The following is a 17,895-nucleotide window of genomic DNA, read 5'->3' as shown; positions in this document are numbered from 1 at the left end:
GGTTTTGAGTAGTTGATAGGAGTCTCACATTCTCTGTATGTAGTTGATTGTAGGATAGTATTATAATTTGAACTTTTTGGAGTGAATTATAAATAATGTCGTAAAAGGCATTGAAAAAATTCTTCATGAATTGAGGTTGAAGTACCCAATGAAATCAAGAAGGCAAGAAAATAACTCAGTACTAAAAAGATATACCCATGTTCTTGCTGTTTAGTTGTGGAACGAAAAAGGAGAGGATATTGCCAACAACCCTTGGTTGAAGTGGTAAGAGGTATAATCTTCCACATTAGAGGTCAAGGGTTCGAGGCACACGCTGAACAATTCAAAAAAAAAAAAGGAGAGGATACAGGTTTTGTTTATTTTTTTTCTTGTTTTTTAAAGAATTTTTGGGTTTATAGCCCAAAAAATGGGCCCTAATAAGACATTTAGTCCTCTCTAATCCTATAAAGGGTTTCAAAACCAAAAAAATAATACAAATGGATATCTAGTCCATTTGGTGTCATCTAGAGAGAAAACACAAATCCCTATAATACATATTAATTTATAATACCTATACTAACCTTCTTTATATATAAAATCTGATTTACATTTTAAAATCCAAAATATCTTTTTTCATTTTTATCTCACACCTTTCTCTCTCCAATCACGTTTCTAAACAAAGTAACCGTCATCTTCATTATCTTTAGTAACCGAAACTTGCTTATTTTCTCTCTCTCTAAACAAAGTAATTATTTGATAATCATTCATTAATCTCAGAAATCTTGTTTCTTCTTCATTAGACCAACTGAAATCATCTTCTTCATCGTTTATCAAGTAAAACACATTACAAAAGTCATTTTTCATTCCATTGAAACAGATTCTAAATCAGATTTAATATTGCTTTTCCGGTAATGTTAAAGGTTTTAGTTTCTTCTTTTCTGTTTAATATTTTTCATCTTCATCTTTAACTTTGTTCATGGATTTCATTACAATCAAATTTCTCTCTGCATCATCTAATCAAATCTTTATCATTATTTAGTATTTTCTCTCTCTAAGATTCATAACCGATTTTATGATGTTAATGATAAATACGTCTTTACAATTCATTTTATTCGATTAAAAAGTGTTTGTCTCTATGTATTTTGTTACTTTTTAGTAGTTTTAGGTTACAGATTTTGATTTTTAGGTCATTTTTTCAAATCTTCATCAAAGTTTCCGTACAATTTTTTATGCAGTGAAGATATCGAACGATTTGTTATAACTGAATGCAAATGATATATAATTTAAAATAAATTACGTATCGTTTACAATAAATTACATATCATTTTTTATCCAGAGAAGATCTAGTACGATTTGGTTGTAACAGAATGTAAACGATATATAATTTACACGACATTACATAATGTTTACAGAACATAACACATACATAACGCAAACATCTTCTGTACGATGTTTTTATAACATAATGTAAAATATATGTATTTTGCTACAAATTATATATATTTTATAAATAACTAGGTATGATCCGTGCCTCCGGCACGGATGCTCTAGCATTTTGATTGCTATAGTAACCCAAAGATATCAGAAATACACTGCTTACATGCGATTATTAATTTGGGTTTAAGAATATAACATGAAATGAAACATAGAGATAAATGATATTAAACAATTTATTCTAATAAGGGACGCACAATTTCCTGATAAACTGATGCTTATTCTACACAACTTAATCAACAAATTATTCATCAATAGGATGATATATATTATTTCATGCATGTGACTTATCACTTATACTTGTTGAAAATTCCACATGTTCAATGTGTTCATTAAATACCTTTCATCACTAAACAATATAATATCAAAGGGGGGCCATATTTCCCCTCACGTGCATATCTTCTCCAACTAAACAAACACTGTCGTGCCTTAATTTACGTCAAGTTCTCGAAAGTTGTATTTCTATATAAAATTGTACAAAAGGATATAGTCGATCGACACCCTTCCTGACTCCTATGTTCTAACTAAGTACACAAAAATACCAAACTCACTCAATGGGAAGAGATAATATATCACTAATCTCTGCCGACGTATTCGGAAAACTATACCATTTTCATGACTTCGTTGATTTAGATATGGTTTGCGTCCTCTGAAACAGATGAAATGGAGTAGTTGCTGAATCAAAGGGTGTGAGAGTTCATTTTTCCGCCGAGGCATGGAATCAAACATCTTCAACATCTGAAATGGCAGCAGAAAAAGTTTTTTAAATGATTTCATATCTTTTTTTTAACATATTATACTAATTTAAACATAAAAAACTCTTTCATTGAATCAGATTCTCGTACCAACAACCAACCTCTATTGGTGATCAAAGTGGGAGCACATGTTACAAAGTATATAGTAAACATGGGGACCTAATTTGTTGTCTTTGAAACCTAAAAAACTCTTTGATTGAATCATATTCTCATGCGAACATCCAACCTCTATTGGTGAGCAAGTAAATATGAAATTCAACATCACTTCTACAAAAGAAAGTCTAAACACTGGTCCTTTGCTCGATTAAAATGTGCGTGGTTGATCAATTAAACTTTTAACTCAAAATAGTGTAGCATCCAGTAACTCACATGACGAAACTCTATATTAGTGAGACAAAACAACAAAAAAATATAAGTTGACATACATCTCTCTTTAAACTAAGATAATGGTTAACAAAAATCGCTTAACAATCTCGCCACAAATCCACCTCACTATGATGTTTTCAACCTAAGTACCTATATACATTATCAGAGTAACAGACACCATAAACTCACTGAAGCAAGGTTTCACAAAAGCAAAGCATTAAAAAAAGTAAAAGTAATTACCACCAAAACGCATTGGAGAAATCAAAATTCATTAGATTACATGGATAAGGCAAAGAAATTAAAAATTGTTCCTAGAAATATATCGAAATTCTTTCATACCTGCAAAATGTGTTAAACAGAACATAATAATATCCACACCTTTTCTTATCTTCATTCTCATCATCTGGGTAAAAAAAATTATAGATATCTCTAGATGAATCTTTGCACTAAACTTATAAAAGAATCCGCAACTATTTGCAAGTATATAGTCTTCAAGTAGAGAAGAAAAAGCAAAGAGAGGATATGAAAGCTATAGAAGTTCAACTTACCATAGTGCAAGTAGATGAAGAGGCCGAGCAATACCAAAGGCTCCAACAAAGTGAAAGAATTGGAAACTGAAGATCAACCCACGTAGGTAACAACCCACGTCGAAAGTGAACATTGTCATCTAAACCGTGTTAACTGCAGTATACCTATTCCCCACAAAAAGTCACAATCATTAAAAAAAACTTCACTGAAGCATCGAAATTGAAATTAGAATGGGTAACAATTAAATATCTTTAAATAGTGTTAATCCTAGATTCAAACAATTCATAGGCATTTACTTCCAAACTAAAAAAGTGAAAAGGTTCATTCCGCTTTTGAGGAAAAACCAACTGTAAAATGAAAAAAATGGTTTATTTCTGTCTCACTAAAACAATTGTGGATGATTCTCGCACACGTACTGGCAAGAAACTCGGAAAAGGTTTATGCTACAAAAGAGAGTAAAAGGTTTGTACGAAATTAGATTTAATGAGATAAATTCATGAAATAAGAATCACCGAGATAGTAAGAAATAACATAAATTATGGGTGCATTTGATCTCTCTAATTTAAAATGAAACACTTGCTTTGAAGTAAGTTTCACCAAAACACCACGTTTATGAAACCAACCTACTTCCAATTTTTGTCTAGTTATAAAATAAAGAACAATGTAATTTATCGTAGGATCCGTGGAGTATAACGAAGAAGAAGGATTATATGTCTTATGCTATAACAACCTGAAGTGTTGTCTTATGCTATAACTTGAAGTGCTAAGCTTAGACAGATAATCAAGCACTTCGGTTCAAACATTCCAACAGGTCCCAAACATTCCATTTTGAAGGAACTATTATATGTCTTATGCTATAACAACCTGAAGTGTTCTCTTATGCTATTTCAACTTGAAGTGCTAAGCTTTGACAGAAATAATCAAGCAACCACAAAATTCTGCTTCTAAATGAAAGTCTAATCGAAGGGGACCCTTTGCCTCCTGAATACCTTAAGTACACAATAGTTTCTTTTCTAGACCTTTTTTACCAACAGAGGTAAATAGTTTTTTAGTGTGGATTTTATTTCATGGGAAAACTTTTGATTTACTGTGATGTATGGATCTTATCTATATGTGTTGAAATGTTCACTTATTTGCTATCACCGGTGAAAGATCATATGAAGCTTGTCTGGGAAAATGAGTCTCGACTCTGTTCACTTATTTAAATGCGCCATTCAACAGGAGAGGTGGCATATAACTGGGAATAGAGTGAGTTACAGTATGTTCTTCATTGAGTTTCTTCTTGTTGATCCAGTCAAGTCTCAACTTCTTAATCTAAAATGCATAGGAGTAGTTGAGAGTTATAGGTTTAGAGAGCTAGAAAATTACAAGTAATAATTAACAGTTTGAGTTCTGACAACTTACATTATACTCACAGGCCTCTTTAAAGTGGTCAAGAGCTCCAACATATTAGAGACTCATTTGAAGCTTGAGCTCATACTAACAAAACAAATAAAATAGTAGAACTTTGTTTAAAAGCAATAAGGGTACTAAGAGTTTGCTTACAAATGGGTAATGATGATGCTAAACAAACCACCGGATTTGAAAATAGAGAAATCTAGATATCTTCAGTGATCAAGATACCTCACATTCATTCCACAATCAAACATTTTCATCCAATTCAAGCTGAAACAACATAAACGGAATTTGAAGATTAATAGGTAAAGTGAACATAGCAAGCATCATCAAACATGAAAGAGAAAAATGAGAATAAGGTATCTAAATTCTAGCAAAAATCATCATCAAACAAGTAAGTGAACACAACAATCATCATTAAACATGAAACATGAAAGCGAACATAGCAATCATCATCAAACATGAAAGTGAGCACATAAGAAAATCAACAAATACTATATTACTCGAATCTGACCTATTCTTTGAACTATGTTGGTTTCACGCATATTTCACATTTAATCAAACAACTGATATTCATCTCTCCATACTCGTACAGACTCATCAACAATGAGAAGAGTTTGATAAAATCTCTATGCAAACTGTTACCTTACTGAATGTAACAACTAATCAAAATGGTAAATATGAACCAATCAATATGGATTCTTAATATTTGCAGAGACATTTTACATTCTACGGATTTTTGAACTCCACATACCAAAATGGTAAATGTGAACAAATCAATTTGGATTCAAATACCCAGAAATTGCATAGAAAACAGTGGAGGTGGATTCAACTTTTGTACTTTCTCTATCTTAATTCCATTATAATTTTGGTGTTTGGGGGATTTAATTTTTGACTATGTGGAACTATATTGATTTCAAAATCAATGAAGAAGAACCCAAATATTGAAGTGAAGAGGAGAAAATAAGAAAACCTAGAGAAATCAATTGAGGTGGATCAGTCTGAACAACAAATTAAAGTGAGAAGTGAAAAGAAAGAAAATACCTTGATTTGCTGGAATCGAATGAAGCATCCATTCCATCGAGCAGACTTCCACGAAAAGAGAGAAATTGATAAGAGAGAAATCGGTGAAGAAAAGAGAGAAATCGATAAGAGAGAAATCGGTGAAGAAAAAAGAGATGAAGGGTTGTGTCAACAAACCCTAAATTGCTGAAGAAATTAGAGATGTTGGGAACTGGAAAGATATGTTCCCACGAAATTGACGAAGACGAAGAATAAGGAAGACTCTTTATTTTTCTTCCAGTTCCAGACACTATTTCTTCTTCTGATGAGAGGTGAATCCTTTCCCTTAGCTACTCAGTTTCGTTTGAGGGTTTCTTCTGCTCGGATTTGAAGAGGAAATGGATTTAGAGAAACAATTTTAGTGAGGGAGAAAGAAGAGAAGACAATCGTTTAGAAGGAGAAGAAGAAGTCAATTTTAGGGAAACCAGGAACCTAAAAGATGTGTCCCGTGATTTTGAGTGGGAACCGAGGAGATATGTTTGTTTAGAAGATACGTCTATGAGCGCCCGAGTGAATCCAATGATCTACAAGAATGCTGATGTGGGTTGGATGGCTGGATTTATCCAGGGTTTGTCCCAGTCAGCACCCATCCACCTGTTTTATTATATAGAATAGATATTAAAAACATCTTATAAATCTGCATAAATTATATATTATTTATTCAACATTACGCTTACTTTTTCCCCAAAACAGTTATTTATAATACAATAAATGTTCCAAAAATTATATGTAATTGATTGCACATTATACATATTTTTTCACATAACAGTGACCTTATGATTCAAACTAAAGTTATGTTTCTCCTAACACATTATGAAGTTTAACAAACAGTATGCATAATTTATTCCATTATACATGTCATTTCTAGTAAATTATATGTTTTGTTGACAAATGTATATGTTTTTTTTTTTTTTAGTTTTGCTGTTACTTATGGAATTTCCTACTGAAGTTGGTCATTTGTTTCTTGGTGGTGCAAAAGCATTTGGATATGATCTTCAACAATATAGTGTAAATGTTGTTTGTCCTGCTCAAGACTACATATGCTCTACGACAATATAGTGTAAACGATTTTTTTTGTAACAGAATGTAAACGATGTGTAATGTAAAAGAAATTATGTATAATTTATTGAACATGACACACGTACAGTTGATAAATTACATTGTATACATGACAAATGTTGGTTTCCTCGTCATAAATAACAAATAATTTACGTATTTGTTTCATAATTTGTATTCTATGTGTATTTATGTATGTGTAAAAATAAAAACAAATGTTGTTGTAATGTTCCCAGAAAAATATACTATTTCCAAATCTGAAAATTAAGTGAGAGAAAGTGATATATACGTTTTGTATATTAACCCCCAAATCACGCTAAATTGATCTCAGAAAATATACTCTTTCCAAATCTGAAAGTTTAGAGAGAGAAAATAAATTTAATTTACAAATCTGTTTAGAAGAGAGAGAAATTATGATTTGTTTCTATCCGTTTTTTGCTAATAAATTCCCCAAATCACTCCCAAATTTGATTTCCTTCTTTTCAGCGTTTGATTAGTTTCTGGTAATAGCGTTTCGAAGATTTAGGTTAGGATTTTTGGAAACGTTTCGTTTTGGAAAAGTTTCGATTTTGTTTTCTATAATTTATCCCAGATTCACGGTTAATTAAGTTGTTGGAATTTTCGGTCTGACCCACAATTTAAAATCCCGTGAAAATGGTTTGGGACACGAATGAAATTGTTTTATAGATAGTATGGGTTTTTAGACCCAAGAGCAAAAGGACTAAAAATCCATTTTTTGACAAGATTGGACCCTAAACTCTTTTTGAACATTATTTTGGAAATTTTTGAGTCAAAGGTCCAAAATTTGGGGGGTAAACCCAAAAAAATCCACTCTTGCCCAAAAATTAGTTGCAGGTCCAAATGTCAGTTTTTTTATTTTTATCCCCCTCTTGCCCTTAGACGAGACATGCTGACGTTTTCCTGAAAAAAAACTGATTGGTAAATAAAATTATTTACCAGTACACGAAAAATTCAAATTTTCAAACGAAATTTTAAATTCCCGCCCAACAAACCATTTCTTCCCGGTAAATAAAATAATTTCCCGTACACAAAAAAAATTCCAATTTTCAAATTTTTTTTAAAATTTCTAAATTTTTTGGACGAAATTTCAAATTCCCGCCCAAATTTTCAGTAAATAAAATAATTTCCCGGTCACAAAATCTTTTTTTTCGAAATTTTAAAATTTTCGAACGAAATTTCAAATTCCCGCCCAAATTTTCAAATTTTTTTACGAAATTTCAAATTCCCTCCCAGCAAAAGTGTCTAGTACAGAAAAAAATTTCCAAGAAATAAAATAACTTCCCGAAAAAAATTTCGTTTCCCGAGAATTTTTCGGTGCCAGTTCCGTAAATTTCTGAACAGTACAGATTCTGATGGACGGGTTGTCAGATTCTTTTTCAGAAAAAAATCGTTTCCCGAGAAATTTTGATGACAATTTTGTAATTTTCAATGGCAATTTTGTAATTTCGATGGCATGAACGGTAAATACTTTATTTTCTAAGGGCCCTTTACGTAATTTTGAACCCCAAACTGACACATTGGACCTCCCTTTCATTTTTAGGCAACTTTGGGTGGGATTTTCATTTTGGACCCCTTTTTGGACCAATGGCCCAAGCCCCCTTATTTTGGTCTATATACCCACGAACCCTTTTTTAAAAGCCTTTGTTGTTTAAAAAAGTAGGGTTATTTCCCTAATGGCCCCCAACTTTGTGACCAGCTTCCCGCCTGACCCTCTAAATTAGCAAAAATACCCATATGACCCCCTTTTTCCGTTATCTTTAACTGTCCGTTACTCTCTCTCCTCCATCTCATTTTCTCTCTCTGCCAAGTCACCTATCACGGCCACATCATCATCTTCTCCGGCATTGGTCGCCGGACGGCGACCTTCAAATATTAAAAAAAAAATATATTTTCTCTCTCCTCTCTCTCTCTTTTTTTCCTCACCCTCTCTCTCTCTGACTCCGGCAAAGGGGTTTCTCTTCGCCGGAGTTAGAGAGGGAGAGGGTGAGGAAAAAAATTCTAGAGAGAGAGAGAAGAGAGAGAAAATAAAAAAAAAATTTAATATTTGAAGGTCGCCGGCCGGAAATTTGGTCGGCCGGCGACCAATGCCGGAGAAGATGATGATGTGGTCGTGATAGGTGACTTGGGAGAGAGAGAAAATGAGGAGGAGAGAGAGTAATGGACAGTTAAAGATAACGGAAAAAGGGGGCCATATAGGTATTTTTGCTAATTTAGGGGGCCAGGCGGGAAGCTGGTCACAAAGTTGGGGGCCATTAAGGAAATAACCCAAAAAAGTAAGGAAAGGTCATTTGAGTGCCCAATATAATAGAGCGCTTACAGCATTACTCTGGGCGCCATTAGAGTCTCTCGTAAATTCACGTGAAAGGCCACCATGGCACCATCCCGTCTCTCTCTGTCCACGTTCAATGCCACGTCATGATTATGTTAAAGTGCTTGGCAACTTTGTTGGTAACATAGCATTATCGATAACTTTTTAAGGGATAATGCAAGTTTTCCCGTATGCATTATTGGGTTTCTCTAGGTTGTCGTCCAGGTCAGTCCACTGGTAACCCCTCTTCTGAATGTGGTTCGCTTTAAGGCCGGTCACACCATGACACCACAAGCTTAACAAGGGATCCGCACAACAAGAATTCATCTTTTTTAGAGGGACTGAAGGCTTCAGGTTAAAATGTTGTAAGCCCCCGGATTACACGTGGGTCGGTCTTCATTTGTGCATAATCAAGGGACAATTGGCCAAACTACCCCCTTTATTAATTTTTTTATAAAAAATTGAATCAACTGAACACGCACGTGGGTAACTAAATATAGCTGGCACCCACTACTCTTTTTTTCTTCTTTTTTTTAGTTAATTCTTATATGGCCCCCTACTTTGTGACCAGCTTCCTTTATGACCCTAAATTTCTGTAAATTCAAATATGGCCCCCTATTTTCATGGAAATGCCATAACTACCCCTCCCATTAATATATTTTCAAAATAAAATTAAAAACAAAAACCTAAATTCCACCTCACTTCCTCTCCACCACTCATCTCTCTCCAACTCATCACTTTCTCTCTCTTCAACTCACCACTCTCTTCTCCGATGAAAGTCGTCGGCCGAAAATTTTTCCGGTCGGCGACCTTCGAACTTAAAATATATATATATATATATATTTCTCTCACCTCTCTCTCTCTAATAACTCCGGCGAAGGGGGTTTCTCTTCGCCGGAATTCTGGTCTGTTGAAAAGCAGACCAGATCTGGTTTGTTGGTATGTTCTTCAACAGACCTGTTCGTGTCTATTGAAGAACATACCAGATCAGTCTGTAAAAAAATTTCTCTCGCCTCTCTCTCTAAAAACTCCGGCGAAGGGGGTTTCCCTTCGCCGGAACTGGTATGTTGAAGAACAGATTGATCTGGTATGTTCTTCAACATACCAGAATTCCCGCGAAGGGAAATCCCATTCGCCTGAGTTTTTAGAAAGAGAGAGGTGAGAGAAAAAAAAATAAGTTTGAAGGTCGCCGGCTGGAAAATTTTCCGGCCGGCGACCTTCATCGGAGAAGAGAGTAGTGAGTTGGAGAGAGAGAGTGTGATGAGTTGGAGAGAGAGGTGACGTGGAGAGGGAGGTGACGTGGAGAGAGATGAGTGGTGGAGAGGGAAGTGAGGTGGAATTTAGGTTTTTGTTTTTAATTTTATTTTGAACATATATTAATGGGAGGGTTAGTTATGGCATTTCCACGAAAATAGGAGGCTATATTTGAATTTGCAGAAATTTGGGGGTCATAAAAGAAGCTGGTCACAATGTATGGGTCATATAGGAATTAACTCTTTTTTTTTTTTTTTTTTTTTTTTTTTGTTATAATCAGCACCAACTACTCTACTTTTTAATCGAGAAAGAACTGGTGGTTCATTTTGTGGCTCTTGCTCCCACGTTTCAGATCTCCTCTACCCACTTATTTTTATTTTATTTTATTTTATTTTAGAATCTCTACCCACTTCTTAAACATCAATAAAAATTAAACCATTTAGCAAAGTGCTATTAAGCAAATCCATATCTTTACTCTCAACTATCTAACAAAAAGTAATGTTACTAATTCTAATTTGGTCTAGCAAAATTTTGAAAACAATTATTTAAAATTGTTTTTGGGCACTTTTAATACTCTTATCTCTCCTATAAACAATTTCTTTTTATTGGTGTTTGAGTGTTCTTTAGTGCAAAGCAAATTTTATCTCTACTTGAAACAAGTAAGATGATTGTTAGTAGAAACCTGGTGTTGAATAGTAGCTATTAGTAACTATGTATATATTTGTATTTAGTTTTACTTTCAAGGTTACATTAGTAATTTGCACTCTATCTGCTTTATTATAAATATATCCATACCCTACAAGTAGAGTAACCTCCATTAATTTACCATTCTAGTCCTTTTCTCGCTCTATTTTCTTGGAAACAAGTAAGATTAGTTTAATTGGCCAAAAGTCAACCCCTCAACATTGTTATAAGGTTGGCTTCATTATCCAAATTCAGTACTTGTCATCTTTACTCAATAATCTTTCTGGATTGATATGGCGATAATTTCGTTCAAGTTCGTTTTTCTGTTCGTTCTCGTTGCTCTACTGATCAAGCCTTCTGTTCAAAAGATAGATTATGATTACGAAATATGCAGTAATTTATTCATCTTAAGCTGTTTTTCTTTTGTTGAATTTTGATATTAATTACAATCTAATATTTTAGCAATATAAGTTAGATGTTTGATTCTTTAAATAGGATGAACAAAAACCTATTTATATTAGATTTAAAAACAAGTATAAAGTCTAAGCCCAACCATTTGAAATGCTACCTAGTGAATTTCTAGGACAGTTCTTTTATATCCATCTTCTTAATTCATTTCTCCACCATCACCCACCAGCACCACCACCGGCTACACCCCCACCCACATTACCGCCATCTCCTCATGCTCTCTCTCAGGTTCTCGATTCGAACCCTTGCTAGACCTGAGAGGAGTCTTTGTTTTGAACTACTGATTATAGAAGATAATAATATGATTTCATGAATTATAGGTGAAGCCTCGGACCCTGTTAATGTCTCCGGTGTCGAGATGTCTCCAAAACAATCTGGCACAGGAAAATCACACACTAGAATTTTTGCATCTACGGGTAATTTCTAACTTCCTTTGTTTATGGTGGACAATATGTGGACAAGCTGTTCTCTTGTGTGGACAAATATATGGGGTTGAAATATAATTCATTTTAAAGAGACAATTTATTTCTTGTAATTCACGGATGCTTTCTCCGTCCAACAACCACCACCTTTATGGTATTTTTCTTGATGAATCATCACTCCCCAACAATAGAAACTCTAATTATCTAAACTATTTGTTCTCATAATTTGATGCATAAAAAAAACTAAAAGCCTAATGAGAATAATAACTTATTCTTCTAAGTTCATCTTATTGTTTTGCTTCTTCTATAGTTTTATCCTTAATAAACCAGTGGAGAAACAGATCATGATATAATCTAGAGAGAGAAACTACCCTTACACAAATTAATCTGTTTTTCTATCATCAGTGGCGTGGCTGAGAAAAACAGAGTCCGGTGCGAAGTTTTATTCGAGACCCTTCGATAATATAAGACGAAAATAATTTCTTATACTTATCATAGTTAACAAAAAATTAACTTTGGTTACTAAATCTATTTTTGATACATTTTAGATGAATTAGAATGAATATAATAATTGACTATATCTCATGCTTCAAAATATTTAGGACAATTTTTAAAAAAAAAAAATATTTGGGACAAAATAACTTGCCAACTAATTATTTATTTTTTTCAAGAGAAAAAACATTAATTTTAATTCTATACAAACTTTCAAGAATCATTTTTGGAAAAAAAAGACGAAAGCAATACTTATTAAATTTCCCTTGAATCATTAACGTAGAAGCATATATTTGTAATTGATATTTAGAAAAGAAAAAAAAATGAAAGGATTGAGATTTGAACTCTTGACCTCTTGTTTGTAGAACAAGGATGTTACAAAATGAGCTACAACTAAATCATGATAATGCTTTAGTCCTTCAAATATTTATACCAAGATAAGTTATTCGAGGGGTCCCAATTTCTTTGGATTTTTGTCGTTTGAGGGGGCTCGGTGCCGTCGCATCTATGGCACCCCCTCTTCCACTCCCCTGTCTATCATAAGTAAGTAATATGTTTGATTTGATTTTCAAAACCCAGATACCAAATACATAGGAAGTAGCATACTAAAATATCCAAATCCTAAAACCCACATAAACCAAACATTCTAATATTTGACATAACCAGAGCGGATAAGAAATAGGTAATCTAATAGGCATGAATGATGTTCTTATCTCTCAAGAAGAAGAAAGATGTTCATAGATCGGTGGTTCTGGAGAGGAATTTTACTCCCCACTTCCATGGCGATGATGGCGTAAAGGGTAGGAAGTTCACATACGTATTTCACACATACACAAGATGTCAAGATCACACACATTATTTGCACACCTTCAAAATATATATATGGTCTGTTGACTCTTTTCATGCAGATACAAGCCTAGAGGGAGCGTATTACAAGATGGACGTTAAGCTTGGATATATCAAGATCTTTTCTAAGTCTTCTGACCTTTGCGATGTTACAACTTGCCCCGTCCCGATTGGGAGCTTTGTGATGTCCTACCCCTCATTTGGAGAATTACCACGTGTAAGCATGCAACATTCCTTTTTATTTTTATTTTTTTTTGAAAGTTAACATGAGCACAAATACAAATAAAAAGGATCAAAAACAAATACACTCTTTTCTAGGGGGTTAAAGCTAAACTAGCCAACTCATGAGGGGCAGAATTTGCATCCCTAAAGCAGTGTGAAATCGCCACATCCCTTTGATTAAGGACTCCACGTAGCCGAGATAGATCATTGATGAGACGCCACGGGCATGCATCCTGGTCGTTAGATATTAGGATTACCATGGTTAGGGAGTCTGACTCCAAATCAAAAGAATAAAGCCCCAATCTCTCTGGTAGAGAAAACCCTAGCTCAGACCCTTTTAGTTCACTATGGAGAGATGAAACGGGTGGAAAAACTTTTGCTAAAGAATCTAGCACCTCTCCTCTCCAATTTCGAGCCACCGTTGCTGCTGCTTTATTTGAATTGAAAGCTCCATCAAAGTTGATTTCATAGTTTTGAACTTTTATTGAATTTTTGGATGTTACTATACAAAACTCTATTTTTACTCAACACAACCATAGGACAAAAATGACTAAAATAAAACTAATTAAACTAATGTCCTAAATTACTAACCAACACAAGAAACAAAAATCAAATGCAAATTCTTCTTTTCCTCTATTTTGCTCAACAAAACTATTTGACAAAAATAAATAAATTAAAATAATTAAATATGGACCTAGACATTTAGGTTCAATTTTTTGTTTTAGACAAAATTACCAATGTCAATTACTATCCTAATTTCTCATATCAATTTTTTTTCTCTCTTTTGGTAATATTGATAAGTATCCACCTCACATAAGATTTTTTTTATAAGGCGGATGAATTAATACTAATTTTTAAGAAGAAATTCTATCTATTTTATAATCATTCTTTTTTTGTTTTAATTTAGAGAAATATTTTTTTTAAGATTCTCAATATAATATTTGTTTAGATAATACCATTAGAATAGATTTTACTATTTTTTAGCAATCTAACAAAAAATGTTTGTGTCATTAAAAAACATAATTGTCTTTAGCAATTAAAGATTCTCATTATGATATTTGCTAACACCAATCAAACAAATTTTAGTTTTGTTTAGTGTTATGACAATTGGAGTTTGTTGTGACTGAAATCAAGTAATCCAAGAAAAACAATAGTAAATAAAGAACAATCACACAACACACAAGAGATTTACGTTGTTCGGTTGGTGAGACCTACTCCACGGCGACAACGACGCGATGATTTTCCACTATGATAAGTAAACAAGTTACACAAGAGATTCGTGAGAATTAGACTACTGATATCTCCTAGGATTTTAGTTTATAAAGCCACTAAAACCTTAATCCCACTGCCTCACCGACTCTCTCTTTCTAAATCTAAAATCCACATGGATACGCTAATACTAATAACCGACATAAGCATATTTTGCATTCCATCTCTGTCTCGGAGATTAGCTCTGCCTCAGAGTCCTGCTTCGCATACCAGCCCTATCTCAGTAATCAACTCCGTTTACGGGTCCAAAATTTGGCAAGCGGGTTGGCGGGTCGTAAATTGGGTTTCATATCAACCCATATTCAAGCCACTTTCAACAATTGTCCACCTTGACTTGAATATGTTCCTCTTGACTTAAATCTGACACCATCATAGCTCAACGCCTCGGAGTCGGCGTCGCTCCAGTCCTGCTGGGGCTCAACATCTGGAAACCCCAATCAAGTCTAAGCAATGCTTAAACTTGAAAGTTGTAACTTCCTTGGTCAACATATCAGCTTGATTATCTGTCGTAGAAACCTTCTTCATAATGGTCTTCCTCTTCAACTGCGTCCTTGATAAAGTGATATCTGTCATCAATGTGTTTAGTTCTCTCGTGATACATTTGATTTTTAGTCAATTGAATCGCACATTGGTTGTCGGAATACACCACTGTCACCTCCTGCTTCAGGCCCAAATCACCAACTAAACCACTCAGTTATATTGTCTCACTGTCTTTGTTGCTGCCAGGTACTCAGCTTCCGTTGTAGAAAGAGCTACTACTGATTGCAACACTGCTTTCCATCTTATGACACTCTTGCAGAGTGTGAACGTATAACCCGTCAGAGATCTCTTCCTATAAAGATCCCCTCAAAAATCTGAATCCACAAATCAAACTACCGAATCAGAACTGTCAACCCTTCTGTCGTAAACCAGACTAATGTCCGTAGTTCCTCCCAGATACCGCAGTATCTGTTTCACAGTCTGCGAATAACCTCTCCCAGATCTGCCCATGTATCTGCCGACTACACTAACATCATGTGAAATATTCGACCTTGTGCACACCATACCATACATAATGCTACCTACTGCACTGATATAAGGCACTCGAGACATGTACTTTGTCTCTTCATCGGTTGTCGGTGATAGTTCACCTGAAACCTTAAAGTGTGCTGCCAATGGAGTACCGACAGATTTTGCCCAGTCATACCAAAATGTCACAACACCTTCTCAATGTACGTTTTCTGAGACAAGAATAGTTTTTCAGCAGATCTGTCTCTTCGTATCTCCATACCCAATACTTTATATTTTGCCTTTTGCATTTGACAAACACATTAACGAAAAATAACATTTTTTTCTTATACATTTACAATACCTTGTAAAAAAATGTTATGCATTTTATCCTTTAGATCTGACAAACTGTTAAGTAATAAATAACACTATGCATTTTTCAATTTGTCTTCTGAAAAATATTCAAAAGAACAATGTGTATTTTCCATTTTTCGTGGTGGAAACATAGGCATAAACCAAATTACATTTGACAAAAATATGATTAAGGTCATTACTTCATCGAACCGATTTAATCCTATGTTACTAATAAAATAAATTTGATAAATGCATTGTTACGTAGCAGTGGAGTAATAAACATATAAAGTATAGATATTACGAAGCATATTCATGCGTGAATAGTTCCACATGAGAGAAGGGGTAACTAGCAACGAAAAATATAATGTATAGGTCCTCTCCGCTCATTGTCAATTGGTTTTGAGTTTGATGACCACAAATTTAACAATTCAAACTGATGTTTCATTTGATGGAAGCAGTCGCATTTAGTGTAACTATAATTAAATTTTTAATGGAAATATTATACTTTCTCTCTACTAAGATCAATCTGTGTACTGCTTGCATTCTTCAACGAGTATATATGTTAACCTAAATATCAAGTCACAGGTTTTGACAGTTGCTAACCGCCTAACCCCTAAATGAATGTGATGCAGGCAAAATATACGGTACGTATTCAGTTATTCGACAAAGATGATCAAACTTTGGCGTGTATTGATATTCGTTTCCAGATTACCGATGAACAAATACAATAAATGAATACTATTGTTTGGGTTTGATATCTCCTTTTATAGTTTTACCTTGTTTTTTTTTTTCGAATAAAGAAGATTTTGGGGAAGTTGTCAGTTGATCCCGGTAATCTTTTGCATTATCTATTTTGGTTTAATCCCTTTTACCTTGTTATTTTGAGTATAAGAAATACTTTGAAGCAATTCCAAGCTGAATTCTGTTAAGTTTAATTTCGGTTCATAACTCTCATATTTGTCATATATTGCACTAGCCTCCCAACTTAAGCGGGTTCCACAAATTTTATAGGTAAAATTGGGGAACACAGGCGATTTTGCTAGATAAAACTGGAGGGAGCATTTGTTGTTTCTCTAGTTATGTTTCGAATTCACTTTATCTCGGTCTTGGACAGAGTTTGGGTTGAAGTAGGGAACTCTTTTTTCTCTAGTTATGATTCGAATTCACTTTATCTCGGTCTTGTATTTTTTTTGTTTATTCCATTTACGTAATCAACCCATGGTGCATGAGAGTAGGAACTTCATTTTTTTTTTCACTACTTCACAATTCTACCAAAACCTTGAATTTGAATTTCTCGCGAAAATCCAGGGTTGTATCGAACGCTTAAATTTACATTTTACCATGTTAAAATGACTTTCTTTCCTGTGAGAAAGAAAACGATTTTCTTATTCGGACTTTCTAACGTATCAAACGGACCCTAAAATATTCATTTGTCAATTCTAGAACATTTACTTGTATAAATAAATCATAGACAAAATATCAAAAAAATGTCTACATTGTTATTGACGATTTAGTCTACTAATATCATCACACCATTTAGAAAATTAGAGGTTCTAGGGTTAAGGACGACTCCTTTCACAACTAAATTTTAGTCGAAATTTTCTGCTGTTGGAGTTGCTTACATTATTGAAAAGCGTGTGCGCCCACCAATTTCTTCACACCATTTTACAAGCTTCTCCCAACCTTCAAACACTTCATCATTCTCAAAAAAATTTATGAAGATTTATAAAAACCAGGACGCCTTGGTTTTCATCTATATTAATTCATTCGAAGATGGATTGATTTTGGTTTATGATGACAGTTCAGTTTACAAATGCTAACGATCATATAGTAAAAGCCGGAAGATTTGGAGGTCAACCCAAAGAAAACTATATACAAATGCTAAAAGTCTCATAAGAATATGAAAGCTAGGAAGTGCACGTGAGACTAAAAT

General features: G+C 33.9%; 1 protein-coding gene and 1 long non-coding RNA gene across 2 annotated transcripts; one reads left to right on the top strand and one right to left on the bottom strand.

Moving 5' to 3' along the window:
* Window positions 1-1,745: 1,745 nt before the first annotated feature.
* Window positions 1,746-3,286, bottom strand: LOC147541838 (uncharacterized). The gene is made up of 2 exons (XR_015224311.1): window positions 3,143-3,286; window positions 1,746-2,211 (listed from the first exon to the last, which is right to left on the bottom strand). It is a non-coding gene; the product is annotated as an uncharacterized LOC147541838 (long non-coding RNA).
* A 7,738-nt stretch (window positions 3,287-11,024) lies between these two features.
* Window positions 11,025-16,809, top strand: LOC147541837 (phosphatidylglycerol/phosphatidylinositol transfer protein-like). Its single transcript, XM_086637252.1, has 4 exons — window positions 11,025-11,295; window positions 11,691-11,786; window positions 13,193-13,347; window positions 16,595-16,809. The coding sequence occupies exons 1-4, from the start codon at window positions 11,196-11,198 to the stop codon at window positions 16,691-16,693; spliced, it is 450 nt and encodes a 149-aa protein (XP_086493378.1). The 5' UTR covers window positions 11,025-11,195; the 3' UTR covers window positions 16,694-16,809.
* Window positions 16,810-17,895: the final 1,086 nt, after the last annotated feature.

The sequence above is a fragment of the Eschscholzia californica genome, unplaced genomic scaffold, assembly GCF_041429995.1.
Source record: "Eschscholzia californica isolate CP2 unplaced genomic scaffold, dmEscCali1.0.p SCAF_4, whole genome shotgun sequence".
Classification (NCBI taxonomy): Eukaryota; Viridiplantae; Streptophyta; class Magnoliopsida; order Ranunculales; family Papaveraceae; genus Eschscholzia; species Eschscholzia californica.
The sequence above is the reverse complement of the archived record's forward strand: the minus strand, read 5'-3'. Positions and strand labels throughout refer to the sequence as shown.

Bases quoted from the DNA above. Each gene is read 5' to 3' on its own strand.
- LOC147541837 (XM_086637252.1), top strand. From the start codon at position 11,196: ATGGCGATAATTTCGTTCAAGTTCGTTTTTCTGTTCGTTCTCGTTGCT. The intron at 11,787-13,192 runs GTAATTTCTAAC...CTTTTCATGCAG, and splicing joins TAGAATTTTTGCATCTACGG to ATACAAGCCTAGAGGGAGCG. The intron at 13,348-16,594 runs GTAAGCATGCAA...AATGTGATGCAG, and splicing joins CATTTGGAGAATTACCACGT to GCAAAATATACGGTACGTAT.